This window comes from Sinohyriopsis cumingii, chromosome 7, assembly GCF_028554795.1.
Source record: "Sinohyriopsis cumingii isolate HCF-2022 chromosome 7, ASM2855479v2, whole genome shotgun sequence".
Lineage (NCBI taxonomy): Eukaryota > Metazoa > Mollusca > Bivalvia > Unionida > Unionidae > Sinohyriopsis > Sinohyriopsis cumingii.
In genome coordinates, this window is record NC_142967.1 from 37228008 (window position 1) to 37245658 (window position 17651).

Consider the following 17651-nt stretch of genomic DNA (forward strand, 5'->3'; position numbering starts at 1 on the left):
TTAGTATATTGTGTTGAGTGTCAACTATAATGGACCAATAATTAATAACATCAGAAATAACGTACTTCATAAAAAATCTTCCAAATGTATATGGTGCAATCTATGATTATTCAAATAAAAACATAGATCAATGAGTTATGTTACCGTGATCCAGGCACTCCTATCATTTAAAAATTAATAAGAATGTAGAGTTTCTGCTGTGCTTATATGAAATCATAAGGCCAAAACACACTGTGTAACAATTAAGATGGGCGTATAAACCATAACCACAACAGTTTATTGTTTATGCCAGTTACAGGCATACATCATCAAGAATGCTCTCTCCCTCTCTTCTAGATCAGTGAAAATCTGTGATGAGTTAAAATTGCAGTTGTCAGTTAACAAGAAGCTGACTGTTGTTGTTGTCAGATCGGTTATAAAGGGCAGCCAGGATAAATGGTGGAGGAAATACCAGGGAAAACCCAGGAAAGAACCACCTACACATGGGAAGCTACTGACAAGCTTTTTCATGTGCCCACGTTGGCCAAGCCTGAAATTCGAACCTACCCAGATAAAGGTGAGACGGCAGTGATCCATAATGGTGAGCGCTTTAGACCACTCTGCATCTTGGGACGCTTAACAAGAAGCTGAATATCAGTGAGAAATCAACTTGTCAGTAATTTTTGCTTGTGTAACTTTTTGCAAAATTTCCAGACAGGAAAAGAAGAGTGTTGCAAATGAAATGGAGAGAGATAAATGCATAATAACAAGAAGCCGAATCCTGTTCAAAATAATACTAAGTTTGCTTAAGGTTACATTTACATAAAAATGATAAATTAACCCAATGGTAGTCTTTAAAATGAAGGGTAAAAAAACAATGAAAAAACCCAACAAAATAAAACAAATTACATTTATTCCTGGAACATTCTTTTTATGTTAGGCAAGACATTAAATTATATAACCCCAAATTATATACATGTGGGTGATCAATTCAGCAATGAAATGTACATCAACATGAGAAATCAAAACTAAAAACAAAATTCTCACTTCAATCAAACTGCTTTCAGCTGATTTATGTAATGGAAACTAATGTGTAAAATAATTGTGCCTCATGATTTAGGTAGATAAAATACTTGTGAGTGACTGCCCGTTATGCAAGTTAAAAAATGACATTTCAATAGAGATGATCTCTAGATAGAGCTCATAACATTATGAAACAAAAAGTGATTTGTGCATCAAGAATATGGTCAAAATGACAGGTGGTGAAATGAAAATCCATTTTCTCTTTAAGTTCATGTATTAAGGGTATTTTTGCAGGTGGGGGAAGGGTGGGGGGGGGTGCTGTCCTTTTTTTTATTATACATATGCCAGTATCAAACAATAACCATGCTGCATTCCATAGTCAGTCATTCTTCAGCCATCCTTAAGTTTTGAAACAACACTGAATGTTTTGAACTATGCTGTCATGTTAAATTGCAACAGAAATGAAAAATCTCCAGGGCTATTGTCAAAACTGGTATGGGCCACGCAGGGTTCCTGTACAAGGGAGAAAACTCTTCACATTTTCTTAATGATGTGTCATTACATAGCTTTCTCTGCACACTTTAAAGACCATATTACTTGAAATCGTGAACCAGGCAATGAATATAATTCTAATGCAGCGACAAAATTGCTCCCTTCAGGAATTATTTAGCAAGCAGAGTTCACGATATATTCTACATTAGTAATGTTGAATATTTTGTCATGCTATATATGCTGATATTGTTTTTTCCTGGCTCTGAATGCTGTGTTTCTGTATTACAAGACTTCAGATTGATCTGTTAGTCTCAGTAAAATGAAAATTATCTGAATTTACTATTTTTCATGAGGTAAAAATTGTCTTAGATTTCACAGTTACTATGAATCATGAGTTTAACACATTAACCATTGCTGCCCTGATAACTCATCATAATTTACCTCCCTCATCTCCCGAGTGCCTTGATAACGTAGCTGAGTTTACCTAGCTTGTATTGTGGGTGCCGAGTTTGAGTGGCAGTATTTGTCTAGGCCTGTATCACGCATGATGAGTTAAATCGGTGCAAACCATTGGTTGATTTGAAGCCATTTCCTAATTATGCATGCAGTTTAACCAATAAAATGTTAGCTTACATAGAGTGAACATTGCTGAATGGGGAAAAAATTGACTTCGATAGCAGCAGAAATAGTGAAAATATATAGATCTTAAATAGATGCAAACTGGCGAGAATAGCCACTGGGAGCAGACTTTTACTTGACAGACTCTGAGAATTTTCAGGATTTTAATCAGACGAGATTGACAGTGACATCGAAATAGCTACTGGAGATAACAGCAGTAGTGATGAGAATGAGAATGTTGAAGAGGATGGAGAAAAAAATAAAAGAGATGATCGATGGATCATAAATGACAAAACACACAGTGACAAGAGGCTATACACAGGACCAACACCAGGGCCAACAACGGATTTTGACTCTGATGCAAATGAATTTAATTTTTTGGAGCTTTATTTTCTTTTGAAGAATTGTTATATAAATATTTGGGAAATGAATGTTGTTAGCATGAATGTTCAGAATTCATGGTTTGTTAAGTGTTTTATTAGTTTTAAATTTTCAGTGAGAATTCTAAGGAAGAAAGGTAAGTAAAGAGCAAGGAAAATATGCCCATTTGTGTACAGTATTCACTGATGTTAAGTTTACAAGAGTGATGACAAGTGGAATTTCTGTGTTCATAAAACATAATTATTTCATGTGCATATGGTGTCAATAATTATGTTTGAATTCATAATGGATTTTATGGGTTAGTCATGGCAAGAGAAGCAAATTGGCAAGTACATCATTTGTTTTCATCTTCATGCATGAGTTTTATTTCTGCATGTAGCATGAAATTTATACCATTATGTATGTAATTTTATTGAGAACTGCTGTCAAATTTCAGCTTAATTAAACGAATACAAATAAATAAATTTATTGCAAGTAGCCCCCTCTATAAAAATCTACAAGCCAAGTGCTGTCAGCAAGTTTCAGGGATACAGGCACTGGTAAGGCTAACATTGCTAAATGATCTTTGCACATATGCTATAGGGGACTGCCTAGCTGTTTGGCTCAGGGGTTAATGTGTTAAACAATGTTCGTTCTGTAGAAACAATAGAACACCTTGTCAAATCCATGAATATAGGTACCAATGAAAATAGTCATTTCTTTATAAAACCACATAAATGAATACGCATGAAAATAAATGAATTTTTACATGAAAATGAATAAATTTTTACATGAAAATAAATGAATTTTTTAGGAGACATAAAATTACAGATAGAGTTTGGTGATCTCAGGATCACTTTCAACAACAAATAGATTTCTTTTTGAGAGCAATACCTAAACTTGCTGAACAGGCTAAAATGGCAACATTTTCAATCTAGAAAATTAATGTGATCATTAGATATTCAAAATAAATTATTTTATTTGTTTGTTGCATCCATTCTATTATACAGCTCAGTGGTTGTGAATTATTGGCTTTATTGAATCGTATAATTCTAAATTTTCTAACTCTATCCTAAAGCTCAAAGTTTCATCCCCAAATGGTGCACTTGGAAGATTTCCATTGGATATTTACATCAGATCATGAACTTTCTGGGATAAGACCTTCCGCAGAAAATAGATAAGCTTTCACACTTTGTATAAAATATTGTATCCACATGGACTCCTCAGGAGCTTTTCATGCATGATGGTTAAACTGTATTAAAACCACTCTTCAAAACTGTAAATAGGCCGAATTAGGGGCTAATAAAGACAAGTTCTGACTCGAGATACCTTAGCTAAAGTTAAACAGATTCTTAATGACCAATATATCCAAAACAAAGAACAATATCGATAGCTTCAGAAACTGTTTAAAATAATTTTCTTTTTAAATGACTGCCAAGCAGAATATTTTTTTATTATTACACCTGTCATTTATGGTATATCTATGTAGATACTAATGTATAACATACAGACAACCTATAAAATACTGTTATTTCTTCAAAATAGAGCCAACAGAAAATATTTCTGGTGTAACTTGGATGATTTGGGTAATGAATTCCTTTATGTTTGTAAAATACTTTTCTGCATATATTAGAAAAATGTACATTCCCAACATATACATCAGAAATCCTCTTGCTATAAAAAATGAAGAGATCTTATTAATTCTGAAAATTGAAATATACTTACTAAACTATCAATATTTGATTAAAAAATGGTCATACATCATTATGACCAAACATGCAGACACACACACACACACATACATACATACATATATATATAGAGCTTTTCTAAGCTTACCAAAACTATCCATGATTTGTAAAATTACTGTGCATTTTGCCCATACAGGCTTATAGCAAATATATATTTTTTTCTTCAGTTTTTTGTGTGCATATTTTACTATTGCACATGTCAGCAGATGAAAGTGACTCAATGTTTTGACAGTTGTAAGAAAATTTATGTATAATTTAGATATAATTTGATTTTCTAAAAAAAAGTTCAGATCTTAGCATCTTGAGAAAAATTTTGAGGTTACATAATCATTTCTATTTACCTTATAGCAGTGAAACTGGTAAATGCTTGGAGTAGACTGCACAAATCTGACAGCCTGATAAACCGATTCCTTGTATTACCTCCATATTCTTAATTCATCGTCATTATTTATGATATAGTTTAACACTGTTGTTCTCTGATTTTTTTTAACAGTTGCAAAATTAACTTAATGGCATCAGTGAACTGGCCAACCAATATATCAGCAATACGCCAGATATGACTCCATGTCACAACAATATTCATCATAATGACCAATATTTATGTGGATGTTACAAATCAGTTAACCTCTTGAAAACTGATACTTAGATATGAATAAAAATTTTGTGTGTATTTTATTTATTTAGTATACTGATGCAAGGCACATACTCTATGTACTCACTTACAATACAAGTCCAAGTGCAAACTCACAGACTCAGATCTGCCATCATATAATGCACTGATAGATCTGGATCTGTTCAGTTTGTTAGCTGTAATCAGTAGAACAAACATAGACCTTAATCTGCAGGTGCATTATGCTATGGTAAATCGGGATGTTTATTGTTTGCAGTTTGTGTAATTTGTTAGGAGCAGAAAGTAGAACAACAAAAAAACAGATTCTAATCAGCAGGTGCATTATGAAATGAGAAATCAGGGTCTATGTTTATTTCAGTCTGACTCGACTTACAGGTGAATATATAGAGTATGAAAATGATAAGTTTCAGTATTAAAAATATTCACTCTGTATTTATTAAACAAGTGTTACATAGAAAATGGTGTCTTGACTTTGAATATCACTATGAAAATGCAGGTCAGACATGGAATCCTCAAATATCACAGTACAAACTTTAAACCAGACATAACATTATCACATTCAGTTGAATACATTAATATATGTGAAAGATATGTGACTTTAAAACCTTTTACCACAAAAGCTCAACATCAATACCATAGATGATGCTGCCACTGAAAATCTGATATCTTTAAGAATGAGAAAACCTGTTAATATTTTTTTCATTATATTTTATAACTTTTTTCAAAATGTTGGCCAGCCTTGTTATTTTTGGTCATGGCTAAGTTAACTATTATCTGTAATTAAAAAAAAGTTAAATATTTATCCTTTTTTATACAGAAATTAAGCTACTGTTTTCATACTATATCTGTAGCCCTGGGAGACTGCATTCCAAGAGGACAGTCCAAAAAGTGGCCAGACTGACAAAAGCAAGGAGTATATTGATTTGTGTTGACTGTCTTTTGTTTTGATCATTTTATTCAATAGTTTCAAAAAAATACAACTTCATTTAACAAGAGTTTCGAGTTTACAATAATGCATTAGAATGAGGAATGTTAAAAAAGAAATTCTTGAATTTTCTTGAATCTGACCAATTCCAGAAAAACCCATATCATACCTCCTTAGATTGTAATACTCCTCTACAACATGCCAACACACGCTTGCTATTGCACACATACAAAATGTAAATTCAATTACATTATGTGAAATTGTTCAATCATTTTATGTAGCTGAGAGTCCACATTCGAAAACAAAGTTTCTCTAAGATTCTGTACAAATGAGATCTGAACTGTGACTCCTCAGAACACCAACTGTTTGACTTCTGAAGGACTCTGTTCTATAGGGCAGTAGGGGCACTTCACTCTGAAATAAAGAACATTAAGTAGATATATATACCAATTTCTATTTGTGGGTTATGTACAAGTACATATTTATACTGCCATATGTAGTATGTCTTTGTGCATGTACTGTCATCTGTACACATTACAATGTCTATCTGCCAGTGTGTCATTGTCTATGTATATGTCTGTCTGACTCAGTATCTCTGAATATATGTATGTCTGAAAATATCTTTATATGTAGGTATGTCTTTGTCTGAGTCTCTGTATATACTTAGTATGTCTGTCGTGTCCTGGTGTCTTATATATGTAAATGACTTTTGGACTTGTAGCAAGCTAATCCAATCAGGTGTAAGATTACATCATTGAAATGTGTGGATCATGTTCATTATTGACCCCATCCAAAATGTTGATGATATAAACCAATATTTCAAGTTTGATCAAAACTGGCTCAGAAATGTAGCTTCTAGAGGGAAAGCAAATTTTTAGTAAATTATGTATCTCCGAGAATACTTACCCGATCACATTAACGTTAGGGATATAAGCCTGCTACCTCTCGAATCCAGCCCTACTAAAAGACGAAAATTCGTCTTTTCTGTCTATCTCATCTAGACCAAAGGGCAATAACTCTTGCCCCTTACCTCCCCTTGCCACCGCCAGGTGTCACTAGTTTTTTAAGCTGAGCGATATATATTATACGAGGATGCTCGCATAGCGGGGTGGTTGGGAGGGTTTTTAAGCAATGTGATCGGGTAAGTATTCTCAGAGAAACATAATTTACTAAAAATTTGCTTTCTCCTTCAAATACATTCCCCGATCACATTAACATTATGAGAATAGGTAATAGGAGGAGGGAATGCTGAGCATCCTACCTCCACCCCGGGTACCTTCTAGGGAATGATGGCTGGATTCCCCATTTAAAAGATAACCCGCTCTCCTAATTTCATCAGCAACACAGCCTAGAGTCCTGTGACATGTGACCCCTATATACGGTTAAGAAGATAGTTATTAAAATCTTCTTACCTATGAAATTTCACTGGCGAATCCAGCGAAGCTGATAGGCTGTGCTGATTGTTTTAAATGGGTCTGGTGGTCATCTGGGCTGCCGACACCGGACCTACCAGATTCAAGGTTTGCCTCTGTGAAGCCATATCTCTGAGATAAAAACTGGAGAAGGTTGACTCTGCATGCCAGCCAACAGCTTCTATTATATCTTGGATTGAAACATTGCGTTCAAATGCAAGGCTCGCCGAGATTGCTCTAATCTCATGAACTGTAATCTTCATGAGGCAACTCTGATCTTGTGAGACCTCAGAGTACGCTGAGCGTATAACCCACTTCAGCCATGAAGCAAGGGCTTGAGGGTGATATCCCGTTTACCAGCTTTGACCGGAAGAAAGAAGCGCTTACGTGAGTCCCGACACGCCTCTGTGCGTTTTAAATAGTGCTTGAGTGCACGAACAGGATCTTGCATGGCTGTTGCTCTTGACTTATCTATGGAAGAGAGTGAGCGAATGATGATTCTTTGATTGCCAATGGATGGTAACCAATTTTTTGGCTACAAAGCCTGGTTGCATCAAGAGGACCACCGAACCATCTGATCTGAACTGAAGAAAGTTCGGGTCACTGGAAAGGGCATGTAACTCGCTCACCCTGCATGCTGAAGCTAAGGCTATCAAGAAACATGTTTTGTATGATAGTAGCTTTAACGAAGTGTGGGCTAAAGGTTCAAATTTGTCTGAATTGAGCCATGTTAAAACCCAGGACAGATTCCATTTTGGAAACAGGGCGAGGGATTTTGGTCGATTGAAATCAAAATTAGCTAAAAGATCTGATAGATCTTTGTTATGCCCAATATCACATCTACCATGATGGCAGAATGTGTCTGATATCATGGAGCGGTAGCCTTTGATAGTAATTGGGGCCAACTGTTTCTCCTCGAAAAGCCAGAGAAATAAGTCGGCCAGTTGAGGGATTGAGACACTCAAAGGGACGATGTTATTGATATGGCACCAGTCCCTGAAAACACGCCACTTTCCCTCGTAAGCCTTCAGAGTGGAGGGCCTTCTTGCTCTTGAGATTCTCTCCACAATCGAAAGTTTAAATTGTTTGTCTCGCAAGGCTGTCTGGACAAGAGCCAAGCGTGAAGAAGAAGATGGTCCAGGCAGGGGTGGAACACCTGTGAGTGCGGTTATTTGAGAATATTTGGGCTGGTTGGAATCTTCCTGGGTAAATCTATTGCTAGATCAAGTAGATCGGTGACCCAGGACTTGTTCCATCCGGGCGGGCAATCAGAATCATCCGACAGTTCTGACCCCTTAACCTCTGAATTATTTTCGGTACCAAAACCGTGGGAGGGTAGGTGAATGCCCACAACCCCTCCCAGCTGATTGACAGAGCGTCCATGGTCCAAGCCTCTGGGTCTGGAACCGGAGAGACGAAGATGGGCAACTTGCGATTCCACCTTGTCGCAAAAAGATCGATCATCGGACGCCCCCAAAGTGTACAAATCCGAAGAAAGACTGATTGATGGAGTGACCATTCCATGTGAATGACTTGACCTTTCCTGGATAGAGTGTCGGCCAAGACATTGAGTCTGCCGGGAATGTGTCTGATTTGTACGTTGATGTGGAGGTTGTCACACCAACGTAGAAACTGCCAGATCAGAATGCACAGGTCTGGTGATTTGGTGCCCCCTTGTTTGAGGAGGTAAGTCACCACCACAGAGTTGTCTGATATAATGAGGACAGTTTTTCCTGAGAGTTGATCCTTCCAGAAATGAAAAGCATTGATGACAGCCCTCATTTCTAAAAGGTTGATGTGGAGAGGCCTCTCCCCTGGCTCCCACGTGCCACTGACTGTAGCAAAGTCCGGCAACAGGTGGGCACCCCAACCGTAGGTACTGGCGTCGGTACATACCGTTATCTCCGCTTGGGGCATCTCCAGAGGAATCCCCGTGGACAGCCAACCGGGGTTGTGCCACTGACGCAGGAATAATCGTATCTCGGGTGTGATCATTATTGTTTGATTGAGGGGACTTGAAAAGGGACGCCATTGTGCCAGTAACGTCATTTGTAAGGGACGCATAAAAAGACGGCCAAGTGGGATCAAGTCCGCTGCCGCACTGAATAATCCGAGGAGTTGCAAGAATTCTCTCGCTGAAATCCATGTCCTGTTGGAAATGGACTCGACGAGTTCGACGATCCGGATTACGCGAGCGAGAGGAAGCCGTACCAGATTCAGATCGGTGAGAAACTCCATACTCAGATGGACAAAATGCTGGGATGGACGGAGGTCGGACTTTTTCCAGTTCACGAGAAAGCCTAGATGATCTAAAAGTGCTAAAAGATCGTTTCTGCCTTTGAGCAGAATAGAACTTACCATATGTTTCTGGAGGATGTCGTCCAAGTACACTGCCATCCCTGTAGATGAAGTCGAGCGGAACAGGGTGACGACGCAATCCATAACCTTGGTAAAAGCCCAAGGGCTGATGTTGAGGCCAAAGGGTAGGACCTGGAACTGATAAACCACGTCGCAGTAAGCGAATTGGAGAAATTTCCGTGACGCGGGGTGGATAGGGATGTGAAAATATGCGTCGGTCATATCTAGACTGACGGCATACTTGTATCGCCGGATGGAAAGATGGATTGATCTCGCCGTTTCCGTCTTGAATTTCGGTGGTAAAATGTATTGGTTGAGGCGACTCAGGTCGATGATCGGCCTCAACTTGCTGTTTGCCTTCTGGATAAGAAACAGCCTGGAATAAAACCCTGGCGATTGCAGTTTTTTCACAATCTCCACTGTCCGTTTTTCTATGAGCAACCGTATCTCCTGTTGTAGAAAGGTATCCTTCTCCCGATCGAACGGTACGTCCGTGAAGAGGGGAGAGGAGGACAGGGGAGGGGGTTGGATAAATGAAATCCGAAGCCCCTCCGAAATGACCTGGATTACCCAATTGTTTTGAGGAAAAAAGGTGGTCCAGTGGTCCTGAAATTGCAGGAGGCGGCTGCCCACAGGTAGGCTGTCCGCGGGTGGTGGGGAGGGTATGTCAACTTTTAGAGTTAGGAGGCTTGAAGATGGAGAAACTTTGTTTCTTACCGCCTCCGTATGGTTGCCTTCTAGCTTGATTAGACTGTTGTCTCCTGGCATTGGGTTGGGATCTATACTGCACATTTGATTGTAAGGATCCCTTGTCCCTGGTCTGCCAATCATCCCTCCGCTGTGGCAGGGGATTTTTTCTAAATGCCTGCAAGGGTTGGGCGGTGAGTTGGAGGGGCAGTTCCTGAGTTGCCTGCTTCTGAACTTCTTCAATTTTTCCTCCAAAGAGTAAAGGCGACCCAAACAGAGTCATCCGTAAAACCAGAGTATGATGGGGCTTGAGTGACGTGGACCGCAGACATGCATCACGTTGTATCAGGTCTAAGTTGGCAGAAACAGTCAACGCATTACCCATGGAATGGTGAGCTGCCCTGTTAATAACTCTAGCAATCTGGGCCGTCGCTTCCCAAGCGTGGTCATTGTCGGATTTTTCTGAAAGTCGGAAAAAGGCTAATGAAGCCAAATCTAACATTGAAGACGTAGCGACTACATTCCGGACTAACTTTGACATGGCATGGAACACATTTTTGTCCACTTTGTAAAACAGTGGAGCGGACATGTGAACTGCTGCCATATTTTTGTCCAGGGCCGGAAGATCCGTACTGAAGGCGTCTGAATAAGTTTTGTACCAGCGATACGAGAACGTCGCTGGTACTTGGCTTTCTGAAAAGAATGCCTTAGCATTCCCCGGATCACCTATTCGTCCTGATAGACGATGATTGATCTCCTTAATTTTTGCCGACTGGGGAAGGAGCCGGAAGGACGGCGTCTCTTCCTCCCCGTCAAGATCTACAGATGCCTTAACTTTGTAGTCTTGAGTGGCGGTAGGAGGTGGAGGGCATTCTCAAGTTGTCAACACCCTATAAATTTCTTCCACTGCCGCCTTGAAGCCAAACTCAGTCCGTTCCATGGTTGGATCTGTGTACGGCTGATTTGCAGGAGTTTCGTCACCCTCAATGTGTGCCGAGTCGTGTTCTGGAATAGCTTGCATTTCTGGATAGAGCATACCAGGTGGCATAGATGACGCAATTCCATCATCCTTGACACTGTCACTAACTCTCCCTTGTGGATAAGCTGTGAACATATGGACGGTTGGCGATGGTCCTGCTATCACCGGTACCGGCTGCTCCAATGGCCTGGCTGGACGGACAGATTTCTCACTAAAATCTCCGCCATAGTATTGGTATGTTGCTGGCGGTACAGCTTGATGGACGGATTTATCACTAAGATCCCCATAAATCATATTTGGTTGGACCGTTTTAGCAATAGGGTCCCCATGCTGGGACAGCTGGATGGCTTGTGACATAGAGGTTGTATAATGAAATGGATCCGATGGATCCGGTAAAAACCCCATGCATCCTGACTTACAGGCCCAAAGGCCATGCTCAGACATGCGTGGGGACTTACGCCCATTGGGCAGCCTAAAATTGGGGGAACATTCCCCCAAAGAGTCAGAAAAAACTGTGGAAGCGAGCGAGGGAAATAAGGGTAATATCTGGCCTGATGTCAATAGCTGCATCATCGTTTCCTGGACCAAAAGACGCATCTATTCAAAGGTGGACTGTTGTACCCTGTCAACATTATTTTCCTCCATTCCCGCTGCCTTCTGGACTATATCAGCCCACATTTGCTCTGTCCAAGTATTACACACGCTGCATGGTATAGATGATGTACACATGGTACATACAATACAAGAGTCATGGTTGTCTTCTTTTGTTTTGAACTTTTTGCATTTCATGCATTTGGTTGACATTTCTACTGAAACAACACAAGAAAAGAAAACAAAGCACAAATTAGCAATTCAGCATGTTATTAATTCACTAATACCACAACCATTACTAACAGAGTAAGTGAAATTAGTCAGTGTCGCGTCAACTCTTAATTGACAACACGAGTTCAGCGATAGTGTGTGTAACATGGTCTTCAGTAGACGAAATCCGTAAGGGTGACAAAGTCACTCAATTTTGAAAAAATTGTTAAAATAATGTATACAACCTGTAGAAGAATGATTGTCCAATGCAATAAATCCAAATTTAACTTTGGATGGTCCAATTTAACGCTAAGATGGCTTGGATTGTTTGGAGGTATAATGTACGTGTTATCAGTACAAGTGAAGCTTAACAACTAGTGACACCTGGCGGTGGCAAAGGGAGGTAAGGGGCAAGAGTTATTGCCCTTTGGTCTATATGAGATAGACAGAAAAGACGAATTTTTGTCTTTTAGTAGGGCTGGATTCGAGAGGTAGCAGGCTTATATCCCTAATGTTAATGTGATCGGGGAACGTATTTGAAGGAGAAACAAGCTCAGTCCAATGAAGCAAAATCAACTTAATATGCATGCATCTTGCTCATTATTGAACTTGTACAAGATGCTTATGTTCCAAGTTTTATCAAAATTGTGTTACAAATTTGACCCCAGAGTAGTAAGAAGCTGATGGAATCTCACTTATGTTTGAAACTATCCAGGATCATGATGATTAATTCATACAAGTCTGATGAAAACTGGATGAGAAATCTGGTCTTAGGTCCAATGAAAACTGGATGATGAATCTGGTCTTAGGTCTTATGAAAACTGGATGAGAAATCTGGTCTCAGGTCAAATGAAAACTGGATGATGAATATGGTCTTAGGTCTGATGAAAACTTGATGAGAAATTTAGTCTTAGATCCAATGTAAACTGAATGAGAAATCTGGTCTTAGGTCCAATGAAAACTGGATGAGAAATCTGGCATTAAGTCTGATGAAAAATGGACAAGAAGTTTGGCCTTAAGACTGATGAAAACCGGATGAGAAATCTGGCATTAGGTCTGATAAAAACTGGATGAGAAATTCTGATGAAAACTGGATGAGAAATCTGGCCAATCTGATCAAAACTGGATGAGAAATCTGGCCCCACATCTGATCAAAACTGGATGAGAAATCTGGCCTTGAATCTTATTAAAGCTGAATTAGAAAGCTGACCTCAAGTCTTATTAAAGCTGGATTAGAAATCTGGCCTTGAGTCTGTTAAAAGCTGGATGACAAATCAGGCCTTCAAAGTGGTAGCATGGTCAGACAATCTGATGCAAGTTTTTGTCATTAGTATGGGTAGATCTCACCCATTGAAACCATGGTGGGCATGCTGGACTCAACCAAAGCAATGTGCATCAAATCCTATCATTGGATCAGTTAGGGTGGCTACCTTGGTATGTCCTTGGGGATGACACCTTACTTCAATTGCCTCTGAACTAAATAACCAAATCATGTTGCTGTGCCATAAAAAATAAAACTATCTTGCTCATTATTTAACCCTTAAAACACATATTACAAGTTTTATCAAAACTGGATCAGAATTATGGCCTCCAGAGTGGTAACAAGCTCTGCCAATCTGATGCTGGATTACCTCCTTTATGAATCTTGCCCATAATGAAATTCATCCAAGAATCTTGAGGACATAAGATAATATTGCAGATTTGATCAAGAGGGGGTTAGAAATATGGCTCCTACAGGGGTAAGACGATCAATCAATCAGAAGAAACATACCTCATTAGTATGCATAGATTTTGCTCACTGTCAAACTCATTCGAGATCTTAATGACACATGCAAATCCTTCAAGTTATCACAACTAAATCAGAAATTTAATCACTAGAGTGGTTACAAGCTCATTCAATCAGATAAAAGATTGCCTCATTAGTATGCATGTTGCTTGCTCATTATCAAACTCATCCAGGATCTTAATGATATAAGCATATTTGTCAAATCAATCAAAAATGGACCAGACATATATCAACTTTAACCCTGCTAGCCAATTAGGTACAAGATCACTTCATTAATATGCATGGTTCTTGCTCATTCAAGATTTTGATCATGCAAACCTGTATTTCAAGTCTGATTGAAATCAGACCAGAAATATCAACTTCAGCATGGTAACAAGCAATTGTTGATGGATGCACAAAGGAAAACGAAGAATGTATGATGGACATGTGTGAGTTACACAACATTTCCTATCAGAAGAATTCGTGTATCAGGGTGTGTGTGTGTGTGTGATTTGGATTTTTAATGCAGCTTTACAAAGATTTCAGTCATATCGCTACAATGTCTAGAGTGTGGCAGTTTATAGTGATGTCTAGAACTGAGGCATCATGCTGCAGACATGTAGCATGATGTCCCACCCAGTCACATTATCCTGACACCAAGCCAACCAGTCCTAACACCAACCTCTTAATGCTGAGCACCTAGCGAGGCAGATGTAAGGACCATTTTTATAAGTCTTTGGTATAACTTGGCCAGGGTTCAAACCTGCAACCTCCCGCATCTGAGACGGATGCTCTAACCACTAGGCCACCTGAGTGGTTGGTTCTTGTTTCAAGTTCTTTTTAAACCTTTCAAATTACCAAAAGTAACAATTTCATATAATCATAAATGAGTATAAAAAAATAATGTTTTTCCCAGCCTAAACCTTCAAAAAACAATTTGACAAGACTTACTTATTTCCTGTGCTGAGTTTGTTCAATGCATCACGAGAGATAACATGCCCACAAACAAGTCGAACAGGTGGATTGTTTTCTGTACTCTGCTGTCTTAAAATTGGACAGGCAAATACCGAATGATATCGATAATCCTTCCCAAGATCTATTTCAACCTACAATGTAAATACAAAAAAAATGAGTTTAGAAAAAAGAAATACAAGGCACATGAATTACATGTATAACTAAATATTTAAAGATATGTGAAAAAAAGCATAAAGATGATGGTATGGTTTGGTCAAGTTGTGGCAGGTTATATTACTATCTTATCACAATCACCTCCCAATTTTTAAAAATGCACTGCTTGTTTTTGTTATATCTCCTGCTGAACTAGGTAGTTTACATGTCCATTTGCAAGAGGAAGGTTATCACCAGATCTGTCCATTGTTTTCCTGTTCAGAGGATACAAATGGTTAAACATACTAAAAGTGTACATGTTACAGAGATGGTTCTGCATTATAACAGACAGACATACAGATGGACACCGATGTTGTGATAGGGCGTAACAAAACTTTACATGCACAGTTACTGTTTTGGAAGATACACAAGATATGTCTCATGGTACAGGGAGGGGACAAGAGATAAAAGGGCATCTGCTTCAAATCAGACAATATGTGGAAAGAAAAAGGAACTAGATTTGTGTTTGTAAGAAATATATGCACCCACTGCTGAAGTGCAGACTAAAGACTTCAACAGCTTTAAATACTCCTATAAACTGCATGAAGTTATAATCAGGTATTCAAGATATGCAAACAAGCTTAGTTTGAATAATTGAGGTGCATTTACTTTATTGTGCTGATACATTTACATGAGAAAAGGCTTCATAAATTTTTTTAAAAAAATGTACAGCTTTCTAAGATGAGTGTGTGTGTTTTGGATTTGTAACGCAGCCTGAACAATTTTTCAGTCATATTGCTATGATGTCTACAGTGTGACAGTTTATAGTGATGTCTAGCAATGGGGCATCATGACCCACCCAGTCACATTATCATGACTGACACCAGGTCAACCAGTCCTAATACTAACCTCTTAATGCTGAGCGCCAAGCAAGGCAGCTGCTAGTATCATTTTTAAAAGTGTTTGGTATGACTTGGCTGGGGTTCGAACCTGCGACCTCTTCTAAGATAAAAGGTTTAATAAAAATTTAAAAAAATAATTTCCAGTTTTCTAACATGGTTTGAAAATATAATCAGGTCATATTTATTTATAAATACAGATATCTCAAGTGGTTTTTACTTAAAGTTTGTGTTGAGTACTATGAACAAGAACATTAAATGCCTGCCCCATGTTTAATAGTCCTCTATGAAGATGAGTTTAATTTTGGCACAGAAACAATTTTTCTTCTTTTAATCACATGTACCTTAACCCTTGACCTTTTGCCCCCCACCAAAAAAATTAAAGTCTTTTTCCATACCCTAAGTGCAAGCCATCTACTAACCTCTAAATCAACATTCTTCTTCTTATAGTATTATCCCAAAATAAACATTATCGGAAATGTTACTTATTACTGATCCATGAGTAAAGCCAGTAAGCTGTCTTTGTGATTGTCTTCAATTAATTCTGTAAACAATCGTTGCTCAAACAATAGCCAACACGTGTTTCTTCTTTAACTGCATAAACAGCCAAGCAGCAGACAATGCAGTGGTTGACAAAAGATTCTCACAATTATAAAAAACATCAAAAAATGAATGCCACCTACATGTTTGCTGAGCTTGGCGATTTTATTAGACGCAATCAGTTGACCAGTAAATAATGTCCGCTTTATTAGCTGGAAATTAAAAGGGGATGAAATTGTACATGCGTCCAGCTTGAAATTCTTTATAAAAGTGGCTCGTGACCATTGCAGACTTACTTCTCTGGTTTTACATGGGTATAGTCTTTGTTTATGAACTTGTTATTAATTTTCTATTTTTCATAAAAATATTTTATTGGTATGGAAAAGCAAGTCACAAATGCAAGTCGTTTTCTGCACTTTGCACAATGATTAGTAAAGTAGTTTGCACACGTTTCTTTCGATATTCATAAAATCTGAAGTAAAGGTATATGCATGTTAAAAGCACGTGTTGTTAATTATTCTTGATGTAGTTGTTCAAACGGATAGGCGTAAAAGCGTTATTGGAAATTTGCAATGGATAAATGTACACGGAAACGCGTATGAGAAAATGTTAACAGTATGAAATTTGTACAGACACCATTCATAGACCCTGGAATGTAATGAACCGTACACGTGCTTCGTCTTTCTTAACCTAATTTTGCTGTTAATTTTTCCCATTGAATTCAGAGACAAAATGGTGTGACAAAATTATTGAATAGTTTAAATATGTATGCAATTTTTGCAATGGAATTACATGTATTATGGATTAATTGCAAGCCCCGACGGTATGATATCAGATGGCAACTAAACGGTTGTTAATACTCTGTTCATGCTGTATATTAGACGTTGAATTCAGACACAATGATCTGGGACAAAATTATTGAATAATGTTAATCTGTATGCAATTTTTCAATGGAATTACATGCATTATGCATAGCTGCCAACCTGCCAGACTCACAATTAGTGAAAATAGGGATAAAAAGTCGTGAATTTGGATACGAATTCGTGAAAAATACCATGACAATAACTGCATCCACTCTGACTACTCCGACCATCAATGCTACACTATATCAAGTTCGCAAAATAAAAATAAAACACTACATATATGCAGAAATATTTATTTATCAAGACATGATACTGTGGCAGACTTGAACTTCCTCAACTGCTTGAACGTAAATTTGTTTTCTAAACAGTTCCGACTTCTTGCCTGCTGGTTGATCTTGGGGACTAAAATTGCTGACAAATTTTCTGCAGCTAAGGAGGCCCTAAAGTCTGTCTTTTTTTTT

General features: G+C 38.2%; 1 protein-coding gene across 1 annotated transcript in view; it reads right to left on the reverse strand.

Annotated features, from left to right (window-relative positions):
* Nucleotides 1–875: 875 nt before the first annotated feature.
* LOC149795034 (E3 ubiquitin-protein ligase RMND5A-like) overlaps nucleotides 876–17651 on the reverse strand; it is a 35852-nt gene continuing 19076 nt past the window's right edge. Inside the window, exons 8-9 of the mRNA XM_089964702.1 lie at nucleotides 14733–14887; nucleotides 876–6193 (exon numbers count right to left, since the gene is read on the reverse strand). Coding sequence (XP_089820828.1) covers nucleotides 6130–6193; nucleotides 14733–14887 — 219 coding nt within the window. The 3' untranslated portion in view covers nucleotides 876–6129. The remainder of the gene's footprint in view (nucleotides 6194–14732; nucleotides 14888–17651) is intronic.